General features: G+C 34.7%; 1 protein-coding gene across 2 annotated transcripts in view; it reads left to right on the plus strand.

Moving 5' to 3' along the window:
- LOC136269632 (ATP-binding cassette sub-family C member 4-like) overlaps positions 1 to 12,236 on the plus strand; it is an 84,526-nt gene that overhangs the window by 21,097 nt on the left and 51,193 nt on the right. Inside the window, exons 17-29 of one of the 2 annotated variants that reach the window (XM_066077367.1) lie at positions 16 to 150; positions 655 to 692; positions 936 to 1,279; positions 1,505 to 1,584; positions 3,996 to 4,146; positions 4,414 to 4,644; positions 6,564 to 6,670; positions 6,800 to 6,991; positions 8,966 to 9,121; positions 9,264 to 9,353; positions 9,527 to 9,699; positions 9,882 to 9,999; positions 10,182 to 10,399. The exons of the other annotated variant lie outside the window; for it this stretch is intronic. Of the exons in view, the coding sequence (XP_065933439.1) occupies positions 16 to 150; positions 655 to 692; positions 936 to 1,279; positions 1,505 to 1,584; positions 3,996 to 4,146; positions 4,414 to 4,644; positions 6,564 to 6,670; positions 6,800 to 6,991; positions 8,966 to 9,121; positions 9,264 to 9,353; positions 9,527 to 9,699; positions 9,882 to 9,999; positions 10,182 to 10,352 (1,986 nt within the window). The 3' untranslated portion in view covers positions 10,353 to 10,399. Of the gene's footprint in view, positions 1 to 15; positions 151 to 654; positions 693 to 935; positions 1,280 to 1,504; positions 1,585 to 3,995; positions 4,147 to 4,413; positions 4,645 to 6,563; positions 6,671 to 6,799; positions 6,992 to 8,965; positions 9,122 to 9,263; positions 9,354 to 9,526; positions 9,700 to 9,881; positions 10,000 to 10,181; positions 10,400 to 12,236 lie in introns of those variants that run through there. 2 annotated transcript variants of the gene reach the window in all.

A 12,236-nucleotide genomic window follows, 5' to 3' on the forward strand; every position in this document is an offset into this window, starting at 1 on the left:
ATTTTCTTTCTATAGAGAACTAAGGCGGTTGATGACGGTGAATTTGCGGAGACTGGGGACGTTGGTTGGAATTTCTACATGGATTACTACCTCTCTGGGCGACCATGGCTGTTCCTACCACTGACCATGTTCCTTCTTGTGATAGCCTATGTCAGTGATAGTAGCTAACTAGAGTGCGTGTGGCATTCTAGCAGTGTGTGTGTGTGTGGGGGGGGGGGGGGTGGGGGGGGGGGGTGGGGGGGTGTTTGTGTGTGTGTGTGTGTGTGTGTGTGTGTGTGTGTGTGTGGCGGGTTTGAATCCTTTGTACACATATAGGGATATGCAAAATACTTGCAAATTGAGCATCTCTTATTCTGATACTACACTGAATATCCTTTCTTTCATCCATGACTATATGTGATGACAAAGAAAAGAAATTAATCATATAAATAACAAAGATATCTCTGCACACATTTTTAAGGATTTTACGGAAATATACACATAAATTAGATTTTTGATTTTTGAAGAAAGCAAGACTGATGATGCCTTTGTTAACAGGATTTTAAAGCAACGAATGTTCATACTGTTCAGGAATTTATACAACATAATTCTGAGTACCTTTTAAAGGTTTCAGTTTCTAACATCAAAGATTAATTTTTTAAAACAAATTTACAGGCTGCTTATGGGTATGGAGACTGGCATTTAGCTAAATGGTAAGTGATGTGTAAACGACCTTTTTGCAAATATATTTGTACTGAATTTGCATATAAAACTTATTATCAATTATTTAATCTATTATTTCTGTGGGTGTTGTAAAACTGTCAGTCAATCTACAATGAAATAAAGAAGTGCGAAAGTTATTTCTTGCATTTGAATTATGCTATGTATGAATAAACTACATAGGTCGAAATAATTTCTCTTTAATGGGGTTATCTGTTATTTCGAAATCTTTCAAGGGCTGAACTCTCCGATTCTCTGAACGTTAAGGCACAAAATGGATCGTATCCACTATATCCAGTGGCCAATACATTGAACCAAACACTAGGATCAAACACATTGTACAACATAACACCCCTTCTACAGACCAGTAACTCTACTACTGAGGGGTCCCTGATCACCGCCCAGGGAGATGAGTTGATGCTGCAATACCTGGTGGCCATGTCTGTCTTTGTGGTGGGAATCAGCCTCTTCAGCCTGGTGTACTTCAGAATGTCAGTCATCATCAGCAAGAGACTTCACAACAACATGTTTCGGGTGGTTATGGGGGCCAAGACCCATTTCTTTGACTCAAATCCTGTGGGTAGGGAAATATATATATGAAATGTATTGTTTTTCTGTGTCTTATCTCTGGAGGTCGAATAAATGGTTTTAATACATGTACAATCCAATAAATTTATATATTTGCTAGCTGCATTTTTTGAAGTTGCTTTTTGAAGGTGTTTCACCATCTCTGTCTGTCTTTCCATCAGTCTTGTTTTATTCTCAGCTCTCATGTTTGGCTCTTACATACTATTTTTTTCTTCAGGTCGAACATTGAACAAATTTGCAAGAGATTTGGGGTTGATAGATTCAGTCATACCTGAATTAACAAACAGGGTTCTAGAGGTATATTAGTGTTTACTCCATTTTCTTTTCTTTTTAAATATAATATTACAATATCTGCATTTGGAGAGAACAAAGCCGTGACATCATCAATCGATGGATTTGAGTCTGTTGGTCTTGTGTGACAAGAATAATGAAATGGTTTTAGCTCATACGAGTTGAAAGCTCAAGTAAGCTTTTCTGATAACATTCTGTCTGTCGTCCGTCTGTCCGTCTGTATACCCATCTGCCCGTAAACTTTTTTACATTTTCAGCATCTTCTCCAGAACCACAAAACCAATTTCAACCGAAGCACCCTTAGGCAAAGCGGCTTTAAAGTTGTGAGAATTAAGGACCAAGCCCTTTTCAAAGGGAGATAGAGAAATTAGTGGAGATTCAAGTTTGTTCAAATCTTGATCCCCAGTGGGACCACAATAGGGGGTATAGTTTTACATAAGAATTTATAGAGAAAAATCTTTTAAGATCATCTTAAAAGCCAATGAGCCAGAAAAGCTGTAACTTACGCAAAAGCATCCTTAGGTGAGGTAGATTCAAGTTTGTTCAAATCCTGATCCCCAAAGGTAGGGTGTGGCCTCAATGGGGATCACATTTTTACATAGGAATATATACTAGTAGATAAAAATCTTAAGAAATCTCAAAAGCCATAGAAAAAAATAAACTATTCTTGTAAACTTAAATGTTATGATGTATGGTTTTACTAATAAGCGGACATCTTGACATATTATTGATTCTCAATTGCTCAGAACCTGGACAGTTTTGCTCAAAGTTTGATGTAGGTTTTTAGATATTTGTTTTAGATCTTCTTGAGAACTGTAATACTAATGTGATATGTCTTTGAAAACATTCGTTTAATAGTGGCTCAATGTTCAACATTATAATATCTGAGGGGAATTTTGAAAATCTTTTTATATCTTTATTCTACTACAATGTCCAGATAAATTTTAAATTACATAAAAGAACCAGCCTGAGTGTTAGGAATGCCAAACGTTGCAATGTTCGATCTTTTTCATTCGAGTTGAATTATTTGATTTTCTACTAATATTCTGTAAATTTTATTTCAATTCTATAATTTGCTTTTTGCATTGTATATTTTTCTCTATTTCCTTTTGTATCAATTCATTGGTATTGTTAAATGTTTTATTTGTATCATATAAGTTATATTTTTATTGATTTATTTCCATTTGTAAAATATTTCAATTGTATTGTATACTTATTTATTTGCATTGCGTAATATTTCATTCCTATTGTTTCTTAAAGGATTGCTTATTTTGGTTTATTGCGAAGGATTTCATTGGTTTAACATGTATCCTTTATCATACTAGGTAATGCATATATCTTTAGATGGTTTACACAAGGTCATCTGTCTTAGCTTTTTTATGAAGTTTGACAGTTTATTTAGATACCAAGATACATGTCGTTTTCAGTACACCAATTTAAGTAGGAGTTACTGCTACGAATGGACCAAAATGTTTTTTGAACAACGTTTCCTCTATTAGGCAATATTTAACAAATAACATATGTCAGGTAACTCATAATTGTGGTAGTGTCCTTTTGAATTTACGTTAATATTTGATTGGTTTATAATATATACTATTAATTTAACAAGCATGATTCAAATAATGATAATATTGGAATAAGAACGGCTAATTAGAGGCTGTATAGTTTAATTTAAAAATCACCCCAAGCGAAAAATTTGTGCACAAATCATATGCAGCATGCAGATTGGTATATGATGATTTCTATAAGTATTTAGTCCATTAAATTAACAATAACAATTAACGTCGACAAAAATATCTAGGACCGCTAATCTCTGGTAAACCACCAAAAATACCTTGTGCATTTCCCATTTTGAATATATTGTATTAGAAAAATAAGATCAGACCAAAAGAGATTTTTCGGAATAAACCATTGTAAAAAATTCCAAATGAAAATTATCTAAAACAAACAATGAAATATTATGGAATACAAATTGAAATTATAGAATATAAATTGAAATTATAAAATATAATTGCAAAGTTATAGAAAATAAAAAAAATAGTCAATACACATAGAAATAAATTAAATATTGCAAGGTTTTACATGTCATACACTGGAAAATAAAACTACCACTAATGGTATATATCTTTTTTGAAGTATATCTATTAGTTCAAATAGGGAAGTGTTAGGAAAAGATACAAATATGAATAAATGTACATGTAATATCCCAGCAAACCTGATAGACAAACACATCTACAGTCAGAGTTCACTACATCAAATAGTTATATGTTTCAATATATGTCTCTTTAATGAAGAAATGCATTGAGTCATTATTTGTTTGTTCGGGCAACCTTTCAGGCCCATGAGTCTACTGATTTTTAAACTTTTAATTCATAATATTATATTTAATGTCTGTTTTATTTTGCATTTGAACATAGATAATCGTTCGCTTGGCCTTGCAAATTGGTATAACCTGTATCATCAATCCATTCTTGCTGTTACCTTTGACTCCCTTGGTTTTAGTGATTTACCTAATAAGATGGTTTTCGTTACCAACCACCAGAAATATGAAACGCTTAGAGGCCATGAGTAAGTGTTACAAGTAAAGGGTTATCTACAAGGTCTTAGCTGATAATCACCTTTATATGGCAATTTTCGATCTTGAAGCGTATGCTAGATTAGCCATAACAAACATTTATTCAATCAAGGCTTAGAGCAGGACTTGTATACATGTATCTACTCTAGCAAATACAATAACCACTGAGATCTCTCATTGAACACATGTCAGATCATCTAAAATTTACAAAAAAAAATTATTTGATTCTTTATCATCCACACATTCCGTTCTTTCTTTAGCCAAGAGCCCTATCTTCTCCCACATCTCTGACACTCTGGTGGGTCTCCAGTCAATCCGAGCTCTGGGGATGAGTCGGAAGTTCCTGCAGGATTTTGACAGATTCCAGGACCGACACACCGGCGCCTTCTTTCTGTATCTGTCTGCCAACCGCTGGTATAGTCTGCGCTCTCTCTTCTTCCTCGACATCTACTTCATCCTTGTCATCCTGTTGTCATTGGTTCTTAGGGATCGTAAGTAATGGTCTCAAGAAGAAAGTAATCAGACGTCCCACAAAGATAGTAAGTAGTGGTCCCAATAAGATAGTATGTATTGGTCCCAGTAAGATAGTAAGTAGTTGCCTCAGATAGTAAGTAGTGGTCTCAGATAGTAAGAAGTGGTCACAGAAAGGTAGTAAGTAGTGGTCCCACAAAGATAGTAAGAAGTGGTCACAGAAAGATAGTAAGTAGTGGTCCCACTAAGATAGTAAGTAGTTGTCCCAGTAAGATAGTATGTATTGGTCCCAGTAAGAGGTTGTCCCTATTTATATAATAGTGTTGTGTTGTGCATGTATTATGCCTAAATAGTAGTCAGGATTTGAGCCGGAGGCTCGTGCACTATGTATCAAACCCTGACTACTATTTAGGCATAGTACATGCACAACACAACACTATTGTTATTATTATGCCGACTGTTGAATATACTGACGTGCTTTGTTATCAGTAGCTGTGACGTTCGAGTGTTGACAAGTCCCTAAAAATAATCACTTGAAAAGCAAGCGTTTGTTTTGTTTTTTTTCAAATTAATCAATTGATTTGATTGTTTATTTAATCAACAAGTTGTTGTACAATAAAAAGTCAATAAAGGTTTATGTTCTTTTCAAGATATGAGAGACGTTTGGCCTTACCGAGAAAACTCGAAATGTTTAGCAGACGAAATCTCTTTGAATTTTTTTCTTGTAGATTCTTTATCAAGCGTCATTTAAAAAAGCGTTTTTGTGATTCACATGTAGAATTTCTTTGAAAAATGTTCAATCAATTTGTTCAAAAGTTTATAAGAAACTTAAACTTTAAAATTACCGCCAATAATGAAGTGTTTTTGGAAAAATGAATAATTTTAATTGCTTGATGTCAGTCGTGTATATCTACGTATTATATATATAGATACCGTTAGATATAATAACGGCGAATATAGCTGGAATGATTTTAGCGTCGTGAGTTCGAATCCCGCTGTCGGCGCTTGAAAGATTTTCGTTGAAAATATTTGCCGTGCTCTATTTCGGCATAGTATGCTTACGCTATATAAATCCTTTGATACTATGCGAAAATAGATGAGTATTGAATATATAGTGACAAACTGACAGAAGGCATAATAATATATAATAAGTCGTGGTCCAAGTAAGATAGTAAGTAGTGATCCCAGTAGGACGGTAAGTAGTGGTCCCAGTAAGATAAAAAAGTAGTGGTCCCACCAAGATAGAAAGTAATGGTCGTAGTAAGATAGTAAGTGGTGGTCTTAGTGAGATAGGAAGTAGTGTCTTATAAGATAGTAAGTAGTGGTCTCATGGAGATATTAAGAGGTGAACGTAAATAAAAAGATAGCAAGTAGTGGTGACCGTAAGATAATAAGTAGAAAACCCAGTTATTAATTAAGAAGTAGTTCTGTAAGATAATAAGTATTGTTCTCAGGAAGATAGTAAGTAGTAGTCTCAGTAAGATTGGTAAGTAGTTGTCTCAGAAAAATAGCATATAGTGGCCCCACCAAGATTGTAGGCAGTGGTTTCAGTAAGATTATAAATGGTGGTCTTTGTTATATTGTAAGTAGTGATAGAAAGATAATAAGAAGTTGCCTTAGTAAAAAAGTAAGCAGTGATATAGAAGGATAATTAGAAGTCGCCTCAGTAAAATAGTAAGTAGTGGTCTCAATGAGATTGTATGCAGTGGATGCTGTAAAATAATGTACAATGGTCTCAGTTATATGATTAATACCAAGAAATCAGCATTAATAAATCTAGTCATTTTAGGTAAGTTCCTTTGGGAAATAACATGATTTTGACAGTAAAAACAAATCAACAGATATATTATATAAATGTTGATTGTTTTTTAAACTGTGTAAAAATGAATTATTGACTTTTTTCTCACTATACCGCATCCGTATTTGTTGTTTACTTCAGTGATCGGATTGTCCGGAGGGTTGTTTGGAATGGCTCTTAACTATTTGCTAACAATGGCTGACCCTTTTGAGGGCATGATGAGGTTGTCTGCGGTCCTAAACACACATGTAGGATTCCATTTAGATCCATTTACTTGTTTCTGTACATGTATTTCCGAAGTTCTTTAGTCTTCGGAGAAGAAATTTGCTCTAATGTTACTTCTACTTTTAATAATTCTAAAATGTCTTTGATTATAGATTACTTCTGTGGAAAGAATCATGTCATTTACAAGGCTAGAACAGGAGGCCTCCAAAGTATCTGATTTCTCGCCCCCTTCCTCCTGGCCTCAAAATGGGGAGATTAAACTAGTCAATGTTGGACTACGGTACTCATCTGATACTGACCACGTCTTACACAATATAACCTGTCTTATCAAAAGCAGAGAGAAGGTAAGCCCAGAGTGAAATCAGATGTAAAACCATTATGAATGAGACAGATTGACAGACAGTCTAATTAAAATAAGACTTGTAATTCCGCTCCTCTCCGATACGCTATACAAGATCTAAAATACCCATTCAAGGTCATTTTACAGAGGACTTTCAATTATGAATAAACAGAAATATTTAAACCAATTAGATTCTAGCTTCGATAATCAAGTCTTAAATTAGTTTAATAGCTTTATTTCTTTCAACTCAAGAGCTAATGGTCAATCGTCTCTCTTATGCGAAATTTACTTTTTCCTGAAAATCGTGTGTAAAATATCCGACCAAACTTCTGTTTTTTAAACAATTGATTGAAACTATTAACATTAACAAGCATCGAGCTTTGTTAACAACACAAAAAAATCTAAACCCTCTATATTGCTTTTAACTCAAATTTTTACGAGACTTCTAAAACACCTTTACAAACCTTTTTAACATTTAAAACGGAAAAATAAAATAAATAACTTGATCTCAAATCGTTTCGAGGTCTCTTCAAAATCGACACATGCACTTCGACATGACTTTATTTACTACACGAAGCATCTCGAGGACTCGAGGTTTATCGGTTATAAAGAAACAAATATCCAAAATACCGAACATGCAAGATTTCGACTGCAGCGAATTCATTGTCGCAATAAAAAACAACGGTTTTATGAGAAATACTTCAAACAGTAACCCAGTATTTATTGAAAGCAAAACCAACACAGGATGTTGAGGAGTTTACTTCCGTGGGTAGCTAACTCACTATACTGGCGACTGCAACATAGAAATCGACACCAGAATCAGCAAGGCAAACCAAGCTGTTGCAATTCTGAACCCTAAATTGAGATCCACAGCACTGAACATCTACACCAAGATCAAGGTCCTCAATAGGAAAGTACTTGGTGTCCTTCTATGTGGTATACAGTGATGGAAAATCTGTATTTTTTGAAAGAAAAACGAAGTCTTTTAAACAAAATCCCTCAGACGTATCTATACTTATGAATTAAGACTTTTTGAAAATAAACTACAAAACGCCTGCACCAGAGTCACCTCTCACACCTTTGGTATACCATCACATGTGAGATGATGTCCGTTAGCTATAATTGAATTTCAAAAATTCATTAACAAAATTATGGTTCAACATATAAAGCATTGTATCATATTTAAATTAATGTGTATAGTGTTAATTCCCGCGCTTGCGGGGGTTTCATCTAGTATCTAACGATTTGGCCAAACATCATCTCAAATGAACGGTTGAAAAGATTTAGGATGACTACAATATCACAGATCATCCAAACAAGACGCTGGCGATGGCTTAGTCATGTTCTGCGCATGCCCTCCAACTCACTACCCATGGTCGTCCTTAGCTTAGATGGACACCCCAGGGGAAAGGGAAAAAAGACCGGCCAAAGGAGAAGTTGAGACGATCTTCCCTAAAAGACCTGAATAGCACATGCCTGATCATGGAGACAGCACCTCGAGTAGACAGTTGGAAATCCCTTGTAGCTGCCTCAGGCAATTAATGGTGCATAGGGGATTGAGTGAGTGAGTGAGTGAGTGACTGAGTGGGTGATATCATTGTTTATTTGAAAGGTCACTCTGGGATGACTCCGTACAATATGCTATTGGATATTGTATAGCGTATCGTAGATATGCAGATTTTCAGGTCTAATTTTAATAAAACAGGACTTGCAAATACATGAATAATATTTTGATAACCTAACAAGACGTGTTTAGATTATTAGGTACTGTAAAACCATTGGGACTTAGTTTCTGGAGATTGTTTGGTACCTTTCACCAATGAATAGGTCTAAATACCCCGAACATATTATTAAAGACATTCTTTATCCATTACAAGTTTAACTAAATCATAAATATCCCTATAAACCAATAATATTGACAATTCATCAAATTAACATTGTTATGGTGATTCAAATAATATCGGGGTCCTCCTTTTAGATTGGGATTGTGGGGAGGACTGGAGCAGGGAAGAGTTCTTTACTGGCCGCTTTACTGAGGTTAGCTGAGCCTACAGGGGAGATTTATATCGACGATGTCAATGTGTTAAAGATCGGCCTCCACGAACTCAGAAATAAAATATCTGTCATTCCACAGGTAAGGCCAACCTGACAAGTCACATACCAATTGAAGAAATTGGTTTGAACATTTTATATGCCAGCACATGAATTACGTTTCTCTCAACTTACATTAGACCATGGAATGATGGGAATTGAATTGATAAACGTTTTGTTTTAAGGATCCAGTTTTATTCAGTGGTACTTTAAGGAAAAATTTGGATCCTTTTGAGGAATACACAGATGACCAGCTATGGAGAGCACTAGAACAGGTACAAACATGGCAGTAAGACTGGTAGATGTGTGTTGCAAAATTGTAAAAAACAAATTATAAATTGTATAAAGTTCTTTAAATGTGTTCAACTCACTAATTAAAGTCTGAAATTGAAATTTAATCAGTGTTTACAGATGTATTAAGTCTAACGTGCATTGTATTTTATTACAGGTACAGCTCAAGCTGAAAGTTCAGAGTGAGAGAGAGGGTCTGTACATGGAGGTGTCTGACAGCGGACAGAACCTGAGTGTGGGGCAGAGACAGCTGGTTTGTCTGGCCAGGGCCATCCTCCGACAGAACAACATACTGGTGCTGGATGAGGCCACCGCCAATGTGGACCACAAGTAGGTCATGGAGTCTTATGGGGGTGACATGTAGGTCATTTATACTGATCTAAATATTTGGGTCACAAGTAGGTCACAATATCATTATATTAACTTTAAATTCATTTAGATAAAAAAAGTCAGAAATCGTAGAGGAGGTCAAAACACTGAATATTAGAATTAGGTTATATTCAGTAGTTTAGTTATTTTGACAGCACTGACATGTTGATCCAGGAAACAATTAGAAGTCGGTTCAAGAATTGTACGGTCCTAACAGTTGCCCACAGGATTCATACCATTATGGACTCCAGTAGAGTCATGGTAAGTATCTTTGCCTCATACCTTCACACAATCACATGTTATAAAAAATAAACAACCTAGCAGTACTAGTGTGCAAAATTCAGCATATACTTCATCTCTGTTTTGATAAAGTTATTTGATATAAATAACATTCGGTTTGGATATAACTGATTTTAAAATGCCTGCATGTGTCTTTATTCTAGGTTTTAAACCAGGGAAAACTTGTTGAATTTGATACACCACATCGACTTCTACAAATAGAGGATGGATTCTTTAGAAATGTGGTCCAACAGACTGGAAAAGCCCAGGCACAGATTTTACAGACATTAGCTTTAAATTACCACAAAGAGAGGTCATGGTATATGTTTTTATAGAGCTCTTTTAATAGTTTTTATCAAAATAAAGTGATGAATTCAGTAAATCTGTTGCATTTGTTATCTTTAATTTCCATTTCCTACGTACCTTGAAGACAATGTTGTAGCTTGCACCAAGACAAAAACAAAGATCCCATCGTATCTTGTTATAAGTCCTTAGTTCAGTATACTTTTAAAAGGGTCATGGTCACGATTCAAGTCAAACACTCTATTCTTTTTAATGTTTACAATGCTTAAGAAAGGCATTTCTAATACTGTAGATTCCTAATTTAACGCAATGAATTGAAATCAGCGTAAAATTGCAAAAAGCACATCAAGCTTGTATTTTCCGGACTTGTAAACTACATGAAAATAAGATGAAAAGTTTGCCGGAATTTACCATTTTATATTCGTGCAATTTGATGGAAAACAGTTGAATCGTGTAAAACAAGGAATCTACATTAGTCAAACAAAATTTGAGTGTCAATCGTCGATTTATAAAAGCAACTTCTAATTCTTTGCCGTGTTTTTGTTTACATTTTTAATTTCCAGGCTTAGACCAGAGATAATTGTGACAACCGCTATGTACAAAATAATAAAAACAGTTTGAAAAGAACTTAACTGATATGTTGAATTAATGTAAAATAAAACATGGCACAAGTCTTGTCTGCATAACAAGAATTATAAGCTATGTATATTGTTTATAACTTTACGATTGACCCTCACATTTTTGTTGATGAATAAAAATGCATAACTTGAGCATTGTAAGCAATAAAAATTATGAATGAAATTGACCATAATCGTGACCATCCCCCTTTGACAGTACCTGGTATGAGACGACAATGTTAGTGACAAAAGGTGCCAAATCTTTTGCATTTAACTGTACCCCAAAAGTAAGCAAAAATAGTTGCCAAATGTCATGATTTGATAATAACTATATATGAGGTGACAATATCCGTAACAAAAGGCGACAAATCTCCTGTGTTTATCTCTTCCCCAAAAGTAAGCGACAATAGCTGCCCAATGTCATATACATATTTCTACCCTAAATGTTAGCAACAAAAGGCGCCAAATCAACTTACCCTAAAGTTAGCAACAAAGGATGCCAGATCATCAACCCCTTAAATCAGCAACAAAATGTGCCCAACCATCTACCTCTAATGTCAGCAACAAAAGGCGCCCACTTTTTGGAAAGTGCTTATCAAAAATGTGGTTGATTGGATCACTAGTTATATTTGATTTGGGTACTCTTGTGTATGTTTGAAATGCAGAACTACAAAGGGGATAAGAAAGACTAAATATATCAGAAAAGTTAGTTTTGGGTTACTGTGTAAAAAGCTTGCTACCTAATTATTCCGAAAAGCATAACTAAACTTAAATGAACAGTGTTGCTTTTTTTGTTTGAAAAAGATTTTTGAGATTGCTACAACTTTTTGTCCTATCCGTCAAAAAAATAAACGAAGTTTCGTTATTTTTCTATGATATTGCAACTTTTTCTCCTATCCGTCAGAAAAATAAACGAAGTTTCGTTATTTTTTTTAAGATAGTATGATGATTTCAACATTTACGTATAAATGATTTGGGTATTGATAACCAACAACGAGTCGTTGTTAATTGAAACAGTGATAAAGCAGAGTAAGTAATTGTAGAGTTTGAATTCATGGCCTCTCATAGTTGGTGTTCATGCGATGCTTGATTCGCGTTTTGTTATAGTCAAGTTGAGTTGATAGAAAATGTTTGATTTGGGTATTTGTGTTATTTTCACAAATCAGTATCTACCGGTATCCTATTTTTACGTATAAGTATCTGTAGGGGCCCTCTTAAAGTTCCTGTGTAACTATTATTTTTATACCCGTAGTGTACCTCTCTGGACACGGTGTCAGCTATTTCGAAGTTCGCAAGACC

The sequence above is a fragment of the Magallana gigas genome, chromosome 2, assembly GCF_963853765.1.
Source record: "Magallana gigas chromosome 2, xbMagGiga1.1, whole genome shotgun sequence".
Lineage (NCBI taxonomy): Eukaryota > Metazoa > Mollusca > Bivalvia > Ostreida > Ostreidae > Magallana > Magallana gigas.